The 21,220-nt window shown below is 36.7% G+C and overlaps 1 protein-coding gene across 4 annotated transcripts in view; it reads left to right on the top strand.

Annotated features, from left to right (window-relative positions):
• Sdhc (succinate dehydrogenase complex subunit C) overlaps window positions 1-21,220 on the top strand; it is a 41,416-nt gene that overhangs the window by 7,252 nt on the left and 12,944 nt on the right. For 2 of the 4 annotated variants that reach the window (XM_047519978.1, XM_047519968.1), the window contains 4 exons: window positions 1,018-1,074; window positions 4,664-4,765; window positions 11,356-11,385; window positions 11,831-11,892. In XM_047519978.1, coding sequence (XP_047375934.1) covers window positions 1,018-1,074; window positions 4,664-4,765; window positions 11,356-11,385; window positions 11,831-11,892 — 251 coding nt within the window. The remainder of the gene's footprint in view (window positions 1-1,017; window positions 1,075-4,663; window positions 4,766-11,355; window positions 11,386-11,830; window positions 11,893-21,220) is intronic. The other 2 variants (XM_047519983.1, XM_047519972.1) reach the window with 1 other exon arrangement.

Raw genomic sequence — 21,220 nt, 5'->3', positions numbered from 1 at the left:
CATTTAGATTCTCCTTAGATAAAATGTCTGGTCACATGTTAGTTTTTGACTTAAAAAGCAGTTGGCACTAAAATACACATTTCAAAAATAGCAGCTTTTAGGTAGGGAATTTGCATGTCCTTTTTAAAAGTGGGAGTTGTAAAATTTTACTTTTTCATGGTAGTGATAAAATTTTATTTTTGTGTTCCCATATTTTTTGCACTATTATATGAGATTTTTTTTTTAATGACTTTTTGACTTGAAATTCATCCAGGTTGTCTGGAACTTTGTAGTAATTCCTGAAATGACCTACCTTACTATGAGGACCCTCACTCTACAAATCTCTTCTTCAAATTTTAATTCATCCATTTGCTGCAGATCTCTGCTATAGCTAAACTGTGTGTTTGCTGTTGCCCATGGCTGACTGTTTTGTTTTGTACTGTCCTTTATGTTTTCAAACCCTTTCTTTTTTAAGTGTTGCCTCCTGTGAGACTGAGCCTTAAAAAAATCACTTTTTATATTTCTGTTGAATATTACCAACTCTGTTGTTACTTTTTGCATTATTGGGAATTAAACCCAGAGGCACTCTATCACTGAACCACATCCCTGGCCTTTTTTATTTTTTATTTTGAGACAGTTCCAATAAGCTGCTGAGGCTGCCCTGGAACTGGGGATCCTCCTATCTCAGCCTCTTAAGTCACTGGGATTACAGGTGTGCACCAACATGCCTGGTCCAACTCTGATTATTCTTTTACCTTATATGTTGTTTCAGTTAAATTTTATTTTGCATTTGTAGGTAATATTTATGATCGTTCGCAAGTTACTTAGAATTTGTAGTTTTTCATCTAGAAAAAAGGGACACTGATAATGTCCTGTGCATGCTAAATGTGCTGTACTGCTGAGCTACATCCTCAGACTTCATCTTATTTTTAATCTAGCCCTCTGCCCCCAAGTCTAATATAGTATAAAAATAGAGATGTTAATATACTAAAGTTGACCTTTAAATATGTATTGATTCTTGATTCTCTTATCTTGCAGACATGTTGGCCGTCATTGCCTCCGAGCTCACCTTAGTCCTCAGCTCTACATCAGAAAGTAAGTTTCTAAGTCTGTGGCGATCATCATCATCATTATTATTATTATTATTATTATTATTATTATTATTATTTTCTTTCTTGTGATACTTTTTTAATTTTGAGACAGGCTCTTCCTAAGTTGATGAGGGTGGACTCAATTGTGATCCTCCTGTCTCAGTCTCCTGAGTGCTGGGATTAAAAGCCTATGCCACTGTACCCCGCTGACATTATAACTTTTTAACTATTTTCTCTAAGGGGAAAGCAGTTGGTGATTTAGATTTGGGCGATATGTACAAAAGCAGGCAGTTGTAGATAGTTGCCTGAAAATTTAGTGATTGTTACCATGTTCCTGATTTCTTATTTCAATACTAGGAATCTAGAGCTTGCTAGGCAAGCCATCTACCACTGAGCTACATCCCTAGTCTTCACTATTTTTCTATCTGGGAAGGATATTTCTTTGATCTGTTCTTAATTTTTCTCACTTTTAGCTTTATTGTCTCTTTTTTTTTTTTGGTACTGGGGATTGAACCAGAGATACTTTACCACTGAGCCACATCCCCAACCCTTTTTCTTTTTAAATTTGTTTTAATTAGTTATATATGACAGTAGAATGCACTTTGATACATCATATATAATGGACTATAATTTCTCATTCTATTGGTTACACATGATGTAGAGTCTCACCACTTGTATAGTTATATATGTATATAGGGTAATAACGTTTGATTCATTCTACTGTTCTTCCTACGCCCATATCCCCTTCCCTCCCTTTACTCACCTCTACCTAATCTAAAGTAACTCTGTTCTTCCCTAGGTTCCCCCATTGTAAATTAGTATCTACATATCAGAGAAAACATTTGGCTTTTGTTTTTTTGGGATTGGCTTATTTTGCTTATCATGATATTTTCCAGCTCCATCCATTTACCAGCAAATGCCATAATTTCATTCTTTAAGGCTGAGTAATATTCTATTGTATTTATGTATGTATATATGTCACATTTTTTTAGTCCATTCATCTATTAAAGAGCATCTAGTTTAGCTATTGTGAATTGAGCTGCTATAAACATTGATGTGACTGCATCACTGTAATAATGCTGATTTTAAGTCCTTCGGGTATAAACCGAGAAGTGGGATAGCTTGGATCAAATGGAGGTTCCATTCCAAGTTTTCTGAGGAATCTCATACCGCTTTCCATAATGGTTGCACGAATTTGTGTTCCCACTAGCAGCGTATGAGTGTACCTTTTTCCCCACGTCCTTGCCAATATTTATTGTTGCTTGTATTCTTGATAATTGCCATTCTGACTGGGGTGAGATGAAATCTTAGAGTAGCATTTCTCTAATTGCTAAAGATGTTGAACATTTTTTCATGTTTATTGATTGATTGTATTTCTTTTTCTGTGAAGTGTCTATTCAGTTCCTTAGCCCATTTATTGGTTGGGTTATTTGTTTTTTTGGTGTTAAATTTTTTGAGTTCTTTGTATATTCTGGAGATGAATGCTCTAGCTGAGGTGCATGTGGTAGAGATTTTATTTTGAGACAGGATGTCACTAAGTTGCTGAGGTGCTGAGACTGACCTCAAACTTGGAATCCTCCTGCCTCACCCTCCTGAATCACTTGGATTACAGGAGAGCACCACCAAGTGTGGCCAGCCTTATTGCTGTTTTGTTTTGTACTGGGGATTGAACCCAGGGGCACTAAAACACTGAGCCACATCCCCAGCCCCCTTGTTTTTATATTTATTTTGCAACGGGGTCTGGATAAGTTACTTAGGGTCTTGCTAAGTTGCTGAGGCTGGCTTTGAACCTTCAATCCTCCTGCCTCAGTCTTCCAAGCTACTGGGATTACAGGCATGTGCCACCATGTCTAGTTATATAATATATATATATATATATATATATATAATAGCTATATAATATATATAGCTATTATATATAATATGTTTAATATTTTAAAATCTTGAACTGTGTCTTAGTCTTTATCTTTTATGGCTGACATTTTTGAAGACTAGAGTACAGTTCAGTACAGTTATTTTGTAGTGTTAGTCGAGTTTTTGTGATTTTTTTTTAACAAATATCAGTACATCATATCAGTGGTCATATGATGCCATTTGTCCCATTATATTAATATATTATATATAATATATATATATATATAATAGCTTTATTGCTATTTTTAACTTCACTGCTTAGCTCCAACTTCTTGATCCTTTCTTGATATTTAATTCTCTTTTTTCTACTTTGTATTTTTTCCTTAATAATATTATTATTTCTTATAATTTTTAATTTTAGGCAATCTCACATCTTAATTAGTTATAAAATATTTTTTTCCCTGCTAAATAGTCATTCATAGTCTCTTGGTGTTAATTGCCTGTTTTTTTTTTTTGTTTTTGTTTTTTTTCCTTCTTTTTTTGTCTTTGTATTTTGAGAAACATTTTATACTTTCAGAAGTTATAAGAATAGTATGAGGGCTGGGGAGATAACTCAGTCGGTTCAATCCCCAGCACCGTGAAAAAAAAAAAAAAAAAAAGAGAGAATAGTATGATAAAGTTCAATAAAACTTTTATCCAGATTTATCAATTGTTAACATTTTGCTGTTTGCTTGTTGTTGATTTTCAGATTGTCTTTTTTTTTCCCAAATAATGTACTTTATAGAAATCCACTCATTTTCTGCCCAAGATCTAACTAGACTCATATGTATACTTAGACTCATATGTTTAATATTTTAAAATTTTGAACTGTGTCTTAGTCTTTATCTTTTATGGCTGACATTTTTGAAGACTAGAGTACAGTTCAGTACAGTTATTTTGTAGTGTTAGTCGAGTTTTTGTGATTTTTTTTTTCCTAACAAGAAATATCAGTGCATCGTATCAGTGGTCAAATGATGCCATTTGTCCCATTATCAGTGGTTTTTAACTTCGATCATTTGAGTAAGGAAGTGTCAGCTAGGTTTTTTCCAACTATGAAGTTATTTCCTGAGTAATCTATGAGGAGATATTCCACACCTCCCTTCTCTCTCTTTCTCTTTTTTGGTACTGGTTATTGATCCCAGGGCTTTGTACATGCAAAGCATGTGGTGTACCACTGAGCTGTACCTACAATCCTTAAGACATTTTCTTGAGGGGGATAGAATCATGTTTTTAATTAGTTCTTTGTTTCTATGTTTGTTTTTGTGGTATTTGGGATTGAATCCAGGGTCTTACACATGCTAGGGTAGTACTCTGCCACTTAGCAATACCTCCAGCCCCAATTAAGGTTATTAACTGAAGCAAACTTGGCATAAAAATAATACCATTGGAGGAACATGTTTTCTTAAGTCATCGGGTTTGTCTTTGTCCAGCTCACCTTACCTTTTTTTTTTTTTTTTTAACTTGTAGTTATATAAAATATGAAACTGCCAGCACCAGGTGACTCAGGAGCTTTGAGGCAGGAGGATTGCAAGTTCAGGGTCAGCCTGGGCAACTTAGACCCTGTCTCAAAGTAAAAGTGCTAGGGATGTAGCTCAGTGGTAGCACATCCTAGGGTTTAGTCCCCAGTGTCACCAAAAAATAAACAAAATTAAACCAAGCTTACTTTTAATTCATTTTTAACCTTCTGATTTTATTTTTAGCGCTGTTCCATTGGGAACCACAGCCAAAGAAGAGATGGAGCGGTTCTGGAATAAGAACACAAGTTCAAACCGTCCTGTGTCTCCCCATATTACCATCTACAGGTAAAGTCTCTGGAGCCAGAGAATCTAGAGATGACGGGTAAAAGTCTTGGAGGTTGGTCCTTACCCTCCTGATTTTCTCTTCAATTGGAGGGAACTATTTGTCCGGATGGAATATAGCTACGGAGATAAGGTACCCTTCAGAGTAGAGGGAAATAAGGGTCTTCTCAGGCCTTTTTTGTATGGTGATTATTAAAGTCTTTCTTCTAGCCTTAATCTACTTTACAGTACTACTATTTAGGAAATTCTGATGCATCCTAGTGTAATTCCCACTAATTAAAAAATTTTGAGCCTGTTGAGATGGTGCTTGCTTGTAATCCTATTTACTCTGGAGGCTGAGGCAGGAAGCTTTGAAGTTTGAGGCCAGTCTGGGCTACTTAGGGAGACCCTATCTGAAAATTAAAATATAAAAAGGTTTGGGGATTTAGCTCTGTGATAGAGTGCCTGTCTAGCCTCTGGGAGGTCTCTGGGTTCAATCCCTAGTACAAAACTTTAAAAGTTGAGATAATTTCAAATATACATAAAAGTTGCAGAAATAATATACAGAGTTCCCATATACCTTTATGCAGATTTCCAGATTGTTGACATGTCTGAGTGAGTTGAGAATAGGTTTTTCTTTTCTTTTCTCTTTCTCTCTCTCTCTCTCTCTCTCTCTCTCTCTCTCTCTTTCACTTTCATCATACTGGGTTCCTTTCACATGATAGGTAAGTGCTCTACATTTGAGCTACCTCCCCAGCCCTTGTAACAAGTTTGTTACAAACCTGGTGGCTAAAAATAACAGAATTTCATAGTCTTATCAGTTCTGTGGTTTAGAAGCATGATGCTGGTCTCAAATGAAGGTGTTAGCAGGGGCTGCATTCTTTTCCATTGACTCTAGGTAAAAATCCATTAACTTGTCAGTTCTAGCTCCTGGATGCTACCCACATTTCTTGGCTTGTGGCCTCATCCTTCTACCTTCAAAGCAAGCAACAGCAGATTCCTTCTCACTTTATACCACTCTAATCTATTTTGCCTCCCCCTTCTACTTTCAAGGACTCTTATAAAATTACATTCGAACCTCGCTGCCTATCCCAGTTTCCCAGAGATTGTCCTATTTGCAAAATACTTTCACTCCACCCCATTGACCCCAATGGGTAAATTTTAACCCATTACAGCATCAATTCCAAGTTTTAAAATCTCACCTAAATAACACCATCTAAATCAGATATGGATGAGACTCGGAGTATAATCCCTCCTGAGGCGCAGTTAATCTTCTGTAAAACTCAGGATACAAGCTACCTAGGATAGGGTCTACCTCAGTGGTACAGCATGTGCCTAGCATGAGCAAAGCCCTGGGTTTAATTCTCAGAACTGCAAAAGAAAAAAAAGTATATTTGTACTGAACATGTACATCATATTTTTTCTTGTCATTATTCCTTATATTAACAACTATTTATACATAGCATTTATGTTATAAATACTGTTGTTCTTTAGCATATAGTTTTATAGGCCAGAACACCAACACAGGTCTTCATGTGCTAAAATCAAGATGCTATAAAGTCTGTTTTTCCTTCTGGAGGCTGTAGGGAAGTATCCATTTCCTTGCCTTTTCTGTGACTTCCTTCCTCCATTTTTGGTGCCAACAGTTGGGGATCGAGTTCTTCCATCTTATTGTGTTGACCTGTCTTCCATCATTTCAGTTATTTTTCTTTCTTTTGCCAGTCTCTTCCATTTTTGAAGACCCTTGTGATTACATTGGGTTTATTTGTCTAATCCAAATAGTCTCCTTATATTAAGGTTATCTTATTAGGAATCTTAATGTCATCAGCAACCCTAATTCCCTTTTCCCATATTAGATAACATTCACAGCTTCTAGTGACTAGAGCATGGATATCTTCAATGAGGTCATTATTCTGCTTACCAGCACTCCTTAATATTGTGTATGTTTCCTCAAAGACACTCTCCACAGTATCACAATCAGAAAATTCACACTAATCCAGCACTGCCATCTAAACTTTAGGTCTCATTCACATTTTACCAGTTGTCTCAGTAATGTCCGTTGTAGGTCCAAGATAGAACACAGAATTTTATGTTGTATTTAGTTGTCATGTCTCTTTAATCTCTTTCAGTATGGAATGTTTTTTTTCATCTTTCCTTATTTTGAATGACCTTGGCATTTTTTAGAATGTTCCTCCATTTGGCTTTGTCTTATGTTCTTATGATTTATGTATTTTTGGCAGGATCCTGAATTGATGCTGTGTTCTTCTTAGTGCATTATATCAGGAGGTACATCATGATGATTTGATCTGTTATTGGTGATGTGAGCTTTTATCACTGATTAAGATATGTTTGCTGGATTTTTCCACTGTAATGTTGGTATATTTAATAATTAATACATATTTTGTGGGAAGATACTTTGAAACTCTAAATATTCTGTTTTTCATCAGACATTTACCCATCAGCATCTATTGATAATATTTTCCTAAATCAGGTATTACTTTGATGGTTGCCAAATTATGAATTTTCTAATTCCATGTCCCATCTAGATTGATTTATTCTACAAGGTAAAGTTTACCTTCTTTATCAGTATGAACTCATGGATTCTTATTTTGTCCAGAGAATTATACTCTGTTACTCTCACTATTTATTTTGGTGTTCAGCTGGTCCCACACCTGATCAATGGACCATTTTTTTTTTTTTTTTTTTTTTTGTACTGGGGATAGAACTCAGGAATGCTTTACCTCTATGCTATATGCCCAGTCCTTTTTTTTAATTATTATTTTGAGATAGTGCCTCCCTAAGTCACTGAGTCTGGCCTTTAATTTGTAATCCTTTGGCCTTAAGCCTCTCAAGTTGTTGGAACTACAGGCTTATGCCAACCACAACTGGCTTAGTGGGTATTGAACTTAAAGATGACTTCTGTGAAATGAGTATTTGAGTGTTAGATGTACTTGTTGCTACCAGCATATCATTGTTTCTAGGCCCTCTCAGTGGACAGAGGTAAAATAATATGGGTACAATTATACCCCACTGTGTATGTAACTATATATACAGTGTATATAGCTGGTGCCTTTGAAGATAAGTCACTGTCCATCTGCCTTTTTTTTTTTTTTTAAGCTAACCCAGCAGCACCTTGAGCTCTGCTCCTCTCTACTTGGTTTCTTGCCAGTGAGGCTAGTCATTTTTAACCACCTCCACAAATACCACAACCCTTCAGTTTTTTCCCAGCCCAGATTCCAGGAATAATTCTGATGGCAGGAATTAGACATTCTACTAAAATAAAAGTAGGCTAATAAGTTATCTTAGTTCTTTCTTGAGGGCATAGGGACATTGAGGATTGAACCCTAGGCTACATCCCCAAACCTTTTTTTTTTTAATTTTATTTTTATTTTTATTTTATTTTGAGACAGAGTCTCACTAAGTTGCTAAGCACCTCACTGAATTGCTGAGACTGGCCTCAAACCCATGATCTTCCTGTTTCAGCCTCCCAAGCTATTGGGATTATAGTCATGTGCCACCATGCCTGGCTAGTGATCTCAATTCTTTATATCTTATGGTGAAACTTCTTATTATTTATTTATTTATTTATTTGTTGTAAATGGACATAATACTTTTATCTACTGATTTTTATGTGGTGCTGAGGATCAAATCCAGTGCCTCACATGTGCTAGGCAAGCTCTCTACCACTGAGTTATAAACTCAGCCCCTGGTGAAACTTTTTTTAAAAGTGATAAATGTTGGGTTTTTTGGTTTTTGTTTTTGTTTTTCTCAGTGCTGGGGATTGAACTCTTGTGCTTCCAAGGTAAGCACTCTACCAACTGAGCTATATCCCTAGCCCATAAATGTTGTTTTTGTGGGGGGATTATAATGATGGAGAACTTCCCAAATTATTCTCAATTTATATTAAAAACTTGGATCTTTTTTCACAAGTCATGTAAAAAATGGTAGTAGGCTGCTGAGGTGAGCCTATCACTATCTTGTTTGCTCTTCCAGTATGGAACTTCAGACATACTTATGGGATAAAGGGAACAGCCAAGAACATTGGCCTGTTTGAAGGGTGACATGTCAGGGAAGCGTATATTTGATATCTGAAATATCTATGAGTATGATTTTGAAAGAGATATAAAAGTAAATTATTAATATTGTTGAGCATCTTTTCATGTATATCTTTGGAGAAATGCTTTTTCTTTACTTTCTTTTTTTTTTTTTTTTTTTTTTTTTTGGTACCAGGGGTGCTTAACCACAGCCACATCCCCACCCCTTTTTAAAATTTTTAATTTGGAGACAGAGTCTCCCTAAGTTGCTGATGGCTTTGATTTTGTGATCTTCCAGCCCCAGCCTTCTGAGTTGCTGGGATTATAAGCATGTGCCACCATGCCTGACTCTCATTTTTTTTTTGTGTAGTACTGGCAGTTAAACTCAGGGGTACTTAAACCACTGAGCTGTATCTCCTTCCCTTTTATTTATTTATTTTTTAAATTTTGAGACAGTGCCTTTCTAAGCTGCCCAGGCTGGCCTGGAACTTGTGATTCTCTTGCCTCAGTTTCTAGAGCCACTGGGATTGTTGTTGTGTGTCACCATGCCCAGCTTTACTTTCTTGATGGCATTATTTGTAGCACAGTTGTTAGATCATTTGCTGAAGTTCATATACTAATGTTTCTAGTCTCCTAACATTGTATTAATAAAGTCAAAAAATGGAAAAGTTAAAACAAATTATAGCAGCAAATTTTTTTGATGGTTCCTAGTATATTTGATAACTCTTTAGGAGATGGAAATGCAAAGATAAATAAGATATAGACTTTGTTCAAAAAGATCTCAGGTGGGTATTTATAACCCTAGCTACTTGGGAGACTGAGGCAAGAGGATGGTAAATTAAAGGCCACCGTGGGCAACTTAGTGAGCCCCTGTCTCAAAAGAAAGTAATAATAATAAGGGCTGGGAATGTAGTTTAGTGGTAGAGTACAAGGGTTCAATTCCCTGTACTGTGGGGGAGGGGGTGAAGGAAAGAAAGAAAAGAAAAAGAAAAGCCTCTGTATTTCCTGAAAAAAAATTTTTTTCTAAGTGAAATCATACTGGTTTCTACCTTTTTTGTAAGTAATTTAAACAGTCTTGATTTTCTATACTAGACTCTTAATGATTAAACAGAGAGCAGTGGAGATGACTTATCTCTGTTCTGTGATGTCTAGAGCCTCAGCTGGAAAATACAGTCTAAGGGTTAAATTAATCTGAAAATCTATTTGCTTACATGTCTTGGGTAGATCCTGGCTATTGGGAGTGGTCCTATTTTCTCCACATGGGCCTTTTCCCATAAACTCTTTTTTTCCCCCCAATTCTTTATTTGTTCTTTTTAGATATACCCATAAACTCTTCGCAGAGACTATTTTGGGCTTCCTCATGGCATGAGGAAGGAAAATTTGGAAGTCATGCATGCTCACTTCTGCTATGTTCTGTTTCTTGAAGCAATCCGTCATGAAGTTCAACCTGGGTTTAAAGGAAGAGACTAAATACTTGGTTGGCAAAAAATGACATGGTTCAGGAAGATCACATGGTAGTAGAAGTAATGTTGTGGCTAATTTTATCTGCGTGGTACTGGCAATTAAACTCGGGGATCCTTAACCACTGAGCTGTATCTCCTACCCTTTTATTTATTTATTTTTTAAAATTTTGAGACAGTGCCTTTCTAAGCTGCCCAGGCTAGTCTGGAACTTGTTATTTTCCTGGCTCAGCTTCTAAAGCTGAGGAGTAAAATATCCTTTATCTACTCAGTACTAGGCTAACTGGTCTATTGTGGTTTAATAACTTTTTATTTTATGTTTTGAGGGGATCCGGGTTTGAACTCAGGGGCACTCAGTCACTGAGCCTCATCCTTAGCCCTGTTTTATATTTTATTTAGAGACAGGGTCTCACTGAGTTGCTTAGTGCCTCACTTTTGCTGTGACTGGCTTTGAACTCAGAATTCTGCCTCAGGTTTCTGAGCCACTGGGATTATAGGTGTGTGCCACTGTGACTGGCTGGTTTAATAACATTTTAAAATTAGGGTAGCCAGGTGTGGTGTTGCATTCCCATAATCCTAGCAATTTGGGAGGATGAGGCAGGAGGATTGCAAGTTCAAGGCCAGCCTCAGCAAGTTGGCAAGACTTTGTCTCAAAAAATTTTTTACAAAGGGCTGGGGATGTGACTCAGTGGTCAAGCGCCCCTGGGTTCAATTCCTGATTTTATGACAAAGTGTTTCAGAACTACCATGGTGAGAAATATGTACTAAGCTGGGCATGTGGTATATGCCTCTGATTCCAGGGACTTGGAAGGTTGAGGTGGGAGGATCACAAGTTGGAGGCCAGCCTCAGCAATTTAGGGAGACCCTGTCTAATAATATTAGTAAAAAAAAAAGGAATGGGGATGCAATCTAGTGGTAAATATAGGGGAGGGAAAGGAAGAGAAGGGAACAGGACTAAATCAAGCAAAATTAGATATAAAAATATGCAAGTTAATTTATTAGGGAATAAATGGTATGTTCAATATGAATATTTGGGGGGATATAAGAAGGGAGAATTGAAGAATGACCATATATTTTGTGAAACTGGATAAGTACAACTCACTTAGATTTTCTACTATAGTGTTAAGACTGGAGAAACAGAAGGACCCAGGTGGGTATGTTCCAATGATTACTCTCTCTAATTGTGCCAACTTATATTGGTGTCAACATAGTGATCCCTGTTTCTTCTTGTGAAAGGAGTTTGAGTTTTAATTGTTTCCTCTTCTCAGCTCCAACAGTAATGCAGTCTGATAAAAGGAAGGACACGTCTCCTTAAGTAAATCCATTTTCTTATTTTATTTTACAAGTTTGCAGTATTGGGCATTGAACCCAGGGTTTCATGCATGCTAGGAAGGCATCCTAACACTGAGCTACATCCCAACCTTGTTTTCTTGTTTTCGAAATAAAAAGTGAAAGTAAGGAATTTGAAAACTGTTTTTGTTTTTTAAAAATTGTCCCTATTTCAGAATTAGTCTATGTTTTCATTGCCAAGATGGACACTCTGCTGTGGAGTCAATTTTTCCATTTTTAAATTGTCTTTATGTGTTTCTTTGTAGCTGGTCTCTTCCTATGGCAATGTCCATTTGCCACCGTGGCACCGGTATGGCCTTAAGTGGAGGTATGTATGTGCATTTTTATACAAATATTACACACGCACTTCTTTGAAGAACTGCTGTTTCTATGATTCTTGTCACTCACTGCCTTCTGCAACTCAGAGATTTGATTTAGAGATTGATGAGTTCTTTTTTTTTTTTTGGTACCAGGGATTGAACCCAGGGGCACTTTACCATACCCCAACCCTTTTTGTTTTTTATTTTGAGATAGGGTCTCTCTAAGTTGCTTAGGGCTTTGCTAATTTGCTGAAGCTGACTTTGAACTTGGTGATCCTCTTGCCTCAGCCTCCTGAGTCATGGGATTAGAGACCCAGCTATAACAAGACCCATTAAGTTCATTTATTCATTCATTTGCTTTTATGTTTTGGTACTGGGGATTAAACCCAGGAGTACTTTACCACTGAGCTATATCCCCAGCCCTTTTTAATTAGTTATTTTATTTTGTATTAATGCATTATAGTTGACATATTCATACATACATGTTACATAATTTGCTTCATTTCAGTCCAATACTTCCCTTTTCTCTTTCTGCATCCCCTCGTTACCTTCCTCTGCTTTACTCTTTCATTGTTGTTTTGAGGTGCTAAGGGTTCAACCCAGGGCCTTCTGCATACAGGCAAGCACTGTGCACCTAAGCTATACCCACCAATCTAACTCTACCCTTTTTAATTTTTTACTTTTTTTTTAATGTAAATTCATTTACTTTTTTAAAAAGTTTTAGTTGTCAATGGAGCTTTACTTTATTTATTTATTTATATACTGAGAATTGAATCCAGTGCCTCACACATGGTAGGCAAGTGCTCTTCCAGCCCTATTTTTATTTTGTGACAGGTATTCACCAAGTTGTGCAGGCTGCCTCAAACTTGTCATTCTCTTGCATCAGCCTCCTGAATAACTGGGATTATGGGTGTGTGCCAATGCATCTAGCAAAAATGTGCATTACTTTTCTGCATTTTTTTTTTTTTTTTAATTAGGAATTGAACCCAGGGCCTTGTATATGCTAGGCAAGTAATCTATCACTGAGCTATATTCCCAGCCCCCATTCATTCTTGGGTGTTTTTCTTTCCTTTGTGGTACTAGGGATAGAACCCAGGGGTGTTCTACCATGGAACCACATCCCCAGCCCTTTTAATTTTCAGTTTTTTAAATTTTTGAAATTTATATGTTTATTCGATACTGGGGATTGAATCCAGGGGTGCATTGCCTTCCCTAGCCCTTTATATTTTTTATTTTGAGATGGTCTCACTATTTTGTTAAGGCTGGCCTCAAACTTGGAATCCTCCTCATCAGCCTTCCAAGTTGCTAAGGGATTATATGTGTGTGCCACCACACCCAACTTTATTTTATTTATTTATTTTTGTTTGTTTGAGACAGGTCTAACTAAATTGCTTAGGCTGATCTGGAATTTATGATCCTCCTGGGTAGGCCTCCCAGTTGCCAGGATTATGGCATATGCCACCATGCCCAGCTCCTCATTTTTTGTGGGGGAGTTTGTCTAATCCCAGGGGTGTTTAACCACTGAGCCACATGCCCACCCTTTTTGTATATTTTATTTACAGACTGGGTCTCACTGAGTTGCTTAGGGCCTCACTAAGTTGCTGAGGCTGCCTTTGAACTTGCAATCCTCCTGCCTCAGCCTCCCAAGCCGCTAGGATTATAGGTGTGTGCCACCACACCAGCTTCCTCATTTATTATTATTTTTATCAATTAATTATGAGTGCCTGTTATTCCGAGGTTCTTTTCTTAGCAGATTTTTAACTAATTTCCTAACACTTACTGATATTTTTTAAAATTACAGAGAGCAGAGATTGAAATGTAAGCATTAGGTGTGGTGGGACACATCTGTAATGACTTAGAAGGCTGAGGCAGGAAGATTGCAGGTTTGAGTTTAGCTTTTGCAAGTACGTTTTGACCCTTTCTCAAAATAAAAAATAAAAAAGGGCCTTTGGTTGTGGCTCAGTGGTAGAGCTCTTGCCTAGCACGTGAGGCCCTGGGTTTAATCCTCAGCACCACATAAAAAACATCAGTAAATCATATAAAGGTATTGTGTCCATCTATAACAAAAAATATTTAATAAAATAAAATAAAAAATAAAAAGGACTGGGGATGTAGCTTAGAGGTAGCATACCCCTGGGTTCAATCTCTAGTACTCCCTGCCCCGAGAAAAGATTAAAGATCAGTCATCAGCTTTATTCTAGAAACTCTGTTTTATCATTATCAGGCTCCAAAAGACTAATTCACTAACCAGTTTCATAACACCTTGATTTATAGACCTTTGTTCATTTTTATAATACAAAAATAACTGCAGAATGAATTGTATACTGGTCTTTGTACCTCAGGTAGGAAAGCTTATTACAGGGACTGCAGGCTATAATCAGGTTCTGGGATCTGCTGTATCTCTTTACAATAGGAATATACTGTATAAGAGAACAGATTATTTTCTCTGGCTAGTGCTGGAGACAGATGTATTTTGCTTGCTTGCTTTATTTTGGTGGGGGGTACCAGTTATCGAACTCAGGGGCACTTGACCACTGAGCCACATCCCTAGCCCTATTTTGTATTTTATTTAGAGACAGGGTCTCACTGAGTTGCTTAGCACCTTGCTTTTGCTGAGGCTGGCTTAAACTTGAGATCTTCCTGTCTCAGTATCCCGAGCTGCTGAGATTACAGGTGTGTGTCACCATGCCTGGCCTGTATTTTGCTTTCTTAGTTTTCCATTTTTTAGTTTATAGTATGTGTTACTACCTCACCCTCACCAAAAACAGTTTCCTAAATACACACTCAAAGCATTGTTTTTCTTTCATAATAGTCATCATAGTTATAATTTATTTGTCCCTTGTTTGTTGTCATTCTTTCTTACTGAATTGTATGTTCCATGGGAGTTCAGACTGCATCTGTCTGTGTTCTTATCACCTGGCATCATACCTAGAATGCAGTAGATATTCAGTACAAAACTAGTTAATTAACTGTTTTACATAAATATTTTCAAATGAATAGTTCTATCTTTTCCTGATAGCATGTTTTCAAAATTTCTTTCTCTCTCTGTCACCTTATTTATTTATTCGCAGGGCTGGAGATTGAAACCAGGGCCTCACATGTTTGGCAAGCACATTACCCCTGAGCTACACCTCCAGACCCGTTTTCTAAGTTTCTGTGCAATGTGTAATCATATTTTTAGGCTCTGGAGGTATCTTATTTTCTCTCCTCTGTACTGACTATAATGCATACTTAGCTAGTTTCTGGATTGGTGAACACATCCATGTGATAGGAGGGTGGTGCTGCCCCAGCTCTATGAGACAGAATTTCTGGATTTGGAATCCTTCTGGACCTTGCCCTGTTTATCTCTTTATCTGCCTATTCATCTCTATCCTTTATAATATTCTTCATAATAAGCCAGTTAACACAAAGAATAGCTACATAAATAGTATTAAACTTCATCACTTGTATTTCTGTATTATGTGATTACTATTTTGAAAGCTATTTAAGAGGGAGCACAAAGAGTTACCAAGCATTAGAGTCCTGAATAGGTAAATCTGAGTTTATTTTTCCTCAGTCTCTTTGAGACATCTGAGAAATTTGTGCTCTCTTCTAACAAAGGGAATCTAGCTCTTATATATCTATAAGGGGAACAAATGCAAACTAGGAGTGGTGGAATTCTTTGTAAAAGAAATACTAGAATGAGGTGTTAAGCACATGTTCCACAAGCCTTCTGTTTTAAGTTTGCTAGTTCTAAGTCCTTTACTGGCAAAGGAAAATGGGATCATGATTTTGAACAGCATATAAATCCATGTCATGTATACAAACTCTTTTCTCCTGTGGATAGTTCTCTGCTATGTTATTAACCATATCCTAGAGGTAAGAGCATATCTTGCCTAGAATCTGTATGAAGTCATGTACCTGAGAGAGAAGCCCCATTGTTTTATATTATGAAAAACTCCAAGTCCCTTTGTCTCTTTTCTTCTGCTACTTTAGCCTGGGAGCAAAGTCTGAATTTTATTTACATATCAGGCATCATTGTCTACTTGCCAGGAAATGGCCCAGTATGCAGAGTCTTCAGGTCCTAGCATGTAGTATGCTCTTGATCCAGAAATTTGATAACAGAAACAGCTGTCAGGATAGGAAAGAGATTTCTTTTGATTTGCTTGGTAAAGTGGTGGTAATATTGGAAAAGTACTCTTCCATCTGGTTTTCATACTGTCATCAGGGTCCCCCCTAGACTTCTGTAGACTTTTTTTTTTTTTAATTTAAAGAATTTATCAGCCTAGTGGCTTTAGTGTAGGGATCTTGCATTTAGGGAGCTATTGCTGAGGTATTGGCAGGAATTATCTGAAGCTAAATCTCTGCTATTTGTAATCTCATTCGTGTACACACACATGCATGCAAACACAGGTTGGTGGTGGTGATAATCATGTAAGGATAGAAACTCCTATCTAAGATTTGATGGTGTCATTCTTATGCTATCATTTCTTTGGATGGTAAAGAGATAATAGAATGCAGGTATAGGGATGATTGATATTGCCTAGGAATCTGTGTGTAGTTCCTGGTTTTAAACCTGCTTGCATTGAAAAACAGTAAATTTTAAGATTAGATTTATAATTACTTGTTTTGATAAGTACTTTTCTTGTGCTTAGAGTAAGGAATTTTTAGATTGATACTTTCTGCTTATTGGTATTAATGAGCAGTTTAATCCTAAAACTTCTTGGGGAAACAAGAGCAGTTTATTAGGCTATAGTTTTCCTTATTAGTATATTTGTTACCACTGAATGAAGAAAAGGAGCCAGGCGTGATGGCACACACCTATAATCCCACTAACTTTGGAGGACACGGGAGGATTGCAAGTTTGAGGACAGCCTCAGAAACTTAGTGATATCCTGTCTCTAAATAAAAATTACAAAGGACTGGCAATGTAGCTTAATGGTAAAAGCACCCCTGGGTTCAATCCCCAGAATCAAAAAAAAAAGAAAGAAAAAAAGAATGTTGACTTTTTAATAGACTGTTGGGTGTGATGTGAGCCAGACATGATGACACACACCTGTAATCCCAGCTACCTGGGTGACTGAGGCATGCAAGTTCAAGGACAGCCTTGGCAACTTAGCAAAGCCCCTTCTCAAAATAAAAAATTTAAAGGGCTGGGGTGTAGTTCATGATAAAGCACCCTTGGATTCAATCCCTAGTATAAAAATAAAAAAATGGAGGGAGAGAGAGAAAAATAAAAATTTTGGGTTGAGTTCCTCAATTCATAGGCAAACCTGCTGCTTAACCATTCAACTTTTTTTTGTAGAAAAGCCAAAGGATTTGTGGATTTATAAAGTAACTAATGATCTCTGAACTGGATCATTTAATTATTCTGGGCTTTTCTTGAGATGAGGCATTTGTTATGATTCTCAAATGTTATCTGTAGTATCTTAGGAATTCTGATTATTCCAGACTGAGGTAGTGTACAGAAGATGAAAACCTTTGGAATGAGATAAATCTGAGTTCATTTGCAACTCTATCACCAAGTAGCTGTCAGATATTGGACAAGTTATTTGGCCGCTTGAGCCTTTGATTTTATTTTTTAATTTTAATTTTAATTTTTTTGCAGTACTGGGGTTTGAACCCAGTGCTTCACACATACAACGCAAATACTCTACCACTGGCCTGAGTCCCTAGCACTAGCCTGATATTTTGTCTACAAATGTAGATAATACTTTTTGCTGTACATGGGGGCAATAATTAGAATTTAAAGATCATAAAACTAATATAAATTCTTATAAATTTGTTGTATGATATGTTGTCTGTTGGAATAAACGAAGTTTATGGATATATTGTAGTACAGATCAGAACCTCAAGGGAAGTTCCAAATGCATCGAAATGTATACACTTTGTACAGTGTGTATGATGTATACAGTGTATAATTATGTACAGTTTTTTCTATGTATCAATTTTACCTCTATAAAATTAACTAAATAAACCAAGGTAACCAAAGCATGTTAGAGACATGGGACCCGAATGTGACTGAATTAAGGAAGGCAGAAATCCAGTTGGTAGTATTTCATTCTATTTTAGGGTACAAACTGGCAGCCTGTGGGCCATATTTGGCCAACAGATGTGTTTTGCTTGGTCATAATGTAATGAAAAAAAAATAGAACTTGAGTCCTTTACCCATTTTTCAAAATCAGATTGTTTTCTTGTTATTGACTTGAGTTCCTTGTATATTCTGGACATGACTCCTGCCTTTTTCTCTATTCTACCTGTTGTTTCTTTGCTCTGTTGATAGTTTCCTTTGCTGTTGCAGAAATTTTTTTGTTTGATATAATCCCGTTTGTCTCTTTGTGCTTTTATTCCCTGTGCTTTTGAGGTCTTATCCAAAAAATTCTTGCCTAGACTAATGACATTAGATGATTCCCAAGTATGTTTTCTTCCCATAATTTCAGTTTTGGGTTAGGATAACAATAGTTAACAGTAATGTATTGTACATTTCAAAATAGGTAAAAAGGATTTTGAATGTTTTCATATGAAGAAACGATAAATGTTTAAAATGCCCATTGCCCTGATTTGTTCATTGTACAACATGTATGTGTATTAAAACATTCCATTGTACCCCATAAGAATGTATAATTATTGTGCACTCATTAAAAATGACGTGTGTTCTTTTGTTCTACTTGACTCACACATTTGTGTGACTCTTGTAGGAATTTGGATTTAACTTGCCCATTGGGAGAGGTAGAGGATCTGGGAGGTGACAGAGAGGAATAGGTAGGAAGGAGCAAAGAAAACACAAAAAGTGAATGCCAGGGACTGGGTGATGCCCAGAGAACACCAATTTTCCAGTCAATGGAGAAGTATTCTTGTGACACATGGGTGAATGATTCTGATTTATCAGGCCTCACCTAGGTGTGGATGACATTTGTCTCAAAATTATTTGCTCTGATTTGCTGTATTTTTTTCTTTCTTATTTTTTGATCTGTTTAATTTTAATTTGGCATTCTTGGCCTTGGATTTTGGTTATAGAAAGACATACCCCACAGTATAAACTAACTTATTGCAGTCTGCTTTAAGTACTGTAGTCTTAATATAGAAAATTAAAGATCAGGTAGAACTTGGACTATAGAAAATACATGAAGAGTTCTTGTCACCTTTGAGATTCCTGGAGAGAAGTTGAGAAGGCTAGGTTGCTGTTCAATCTACTAGATCATCATTTTCTTTTCTACATAAAATAATACCTCATTATCATTGTGAGAATTTAAATATGTTATATAAAGTTCCTAATACAGGCCTCATTGTGTTTATTAATTATATTAATAATTGATTTTTCTTTTTTTGGGCACCAGGGGTTGAACCTAGGGGTGCTTTACAACTGAGCTATATCCCCAGTCCTCTTTTCTTTGTTTTTCTTTGAGATTAAGTTGCCCAGGCTGGCCTCAAACTTGTGATCTTCCTGCTTTAGCCTTCTGAGTCATTGGTATTATAGGAGTACACCACCACACCTGACTACATTAATAATTGAAATAGTTAATCCTGTACATCTCAGAAAATGTCTGATCATTTGTAGTTAAAAATATCATTTTCAGCCCTTTGCACATTATGACTATTTTGTTGTAGTTCATGCATTACCAAAATGGGATGACTTGAAAAACTGATTGTCACCAGAGAAGAATTTGCTTCTCAGAAATGCTTTACTTTTCTTCAGTGCATGAATACTCCTGACCCAAGAGAGACTGCAAGGAAGTGGAGGGCAGAATACATCATGGTGAGATTAGTATGACAACACTTTAGATAAAAGAGCAATCAGGGTCTCAGCCCGAGTTTTAATCATCACTTGGACAGCTTCTCCAAGGCTCTTGTAGATGTTTTCATTTTCATTTGCAGTGACATCTTCAGAGGCTTGCTAGGAAGAAGTGTCTGAAAGAGCTTTTGGTGGCTTCTGGAAGTGGCAATAAGACTAACTGACAATTTGCACAGTTCTGTATATAGCATTTTACTGTGGTGGAGCCAGCAGGTGCTGGTCTTGGCAGCTAAGCAAGAGCACCATTTAATTTTCTTAGTAATTATATGGGACAGCGCTTCATTGGCTTTGTTTTTCTCAGTTAAAATTGTTTCACTGTTAGAGGAATCTCTATTTTAGCACTCATGTTCTAGGAATATGGTCTCTTTCTTGATTCCTAGTATACTGAATGTTGTATATACTGGGGGAAGATCTATGAAATCCTGCATTTAACTTCATCTCATATGTTTTTCACATGTGATGAAGGGAAAATTGGCTAAGGAAATTTGATTGAATTAACTGATAGATGCACCTGTTTGAAGAGGTTAGCCTCTTTGCAGGGGAAATAATAGGCATCCAACCAACCTGATCTCTCCTCTATTTATGTCTGGGTTGGCATTTGTATAATGATCCCAGATCTCCTTGACCTACCAGACAATATTTTTAAAACTTTTTCTTTCCTGCTTACAAAAACATACTGCAAGGAATTAAAATATAACAGAAATATATGGTTCAGAGAATTTCCCCACATTCTCACCACTCAGGGATAATCTCTATTCTGAGAATAGTCAGTGACTTGGCTATATGTATATGTGTGTGTATTTGTGTGTTTAAGGAATCAACCCATCAGAAAATACCAGCTATTTGAAATGTATTTGTTGCCATAACTATTTAATAGCTAAAGAAACAAGCTTGAAAACAGGCATAGCCAAGTTTACTCAGTATTTAAGTGTCTGCTGGGACTTGAAACCTAAATTCAAATTCTTTCCACCAACACTACATTTTTTTTCCCCGGGTTGGAGATTGAGTCCAGGGATCCTCTACCATTGAGGTACATCTCCAGGCCAATTTATGTTTTTATTTTGAGACAAGGTCTCTATTAGATGGCCTAGGCTGACTTTGAACCTATGATCTAAGACTTAGCTTCTCTAGTTGCTGGGATTACAGGAGTATGCCACTCTGCTTAAATTCCCTGATTTTTTAATTGTTATTTCAGACTTGGTAGTATTTTTATCTTTTAAAAAAAATTCTGATCATGGGGCCAGGTTGTAGCTCAGTGGTAGAACACATGCTTAGTGTGCAGGAAGCCCTGAATTCAATCCCCAGCATCAAAAAGAAAGGAAAAAACTGATCTTGAAAACGTGTGGAGCTGTGTAGAATAGTTTTACGAAAAATTGATTTATTTGGAGAGACAGTCTTTTCCTTTTAAATTGATAAAACTAATCAGAATAATTTGATACCATTCATGGGAAAAGCAAAAGCTAAAGACACTGTTATTCCCATCTCAGGATTTCCACTGGGATTGGCTCTGACAGGTTATATGAGAGAAGGTGGTGTTTCCTAGGATGAGGCAGCCATATCACAGC

This window comes from Sciurus carolinensis, chromosome 1 (genome assembly GCF_902686445.1).
Source record: "Sciurus carolinensis chromosome 1, mSciCar1.2, whole genome shotgun sequence".
Lineage (NCBI taxonomy): Eukaryota > Metazoa > Chordata > Mammalia > Rodentia > Sciuridae > Sciurus > Sciurus carolinensis.
The sequence above is the reverse complement of the archived record's forward strand: the minus strand, read 5'-3'. Positions and strand labels throughout refer to the sequence as shown.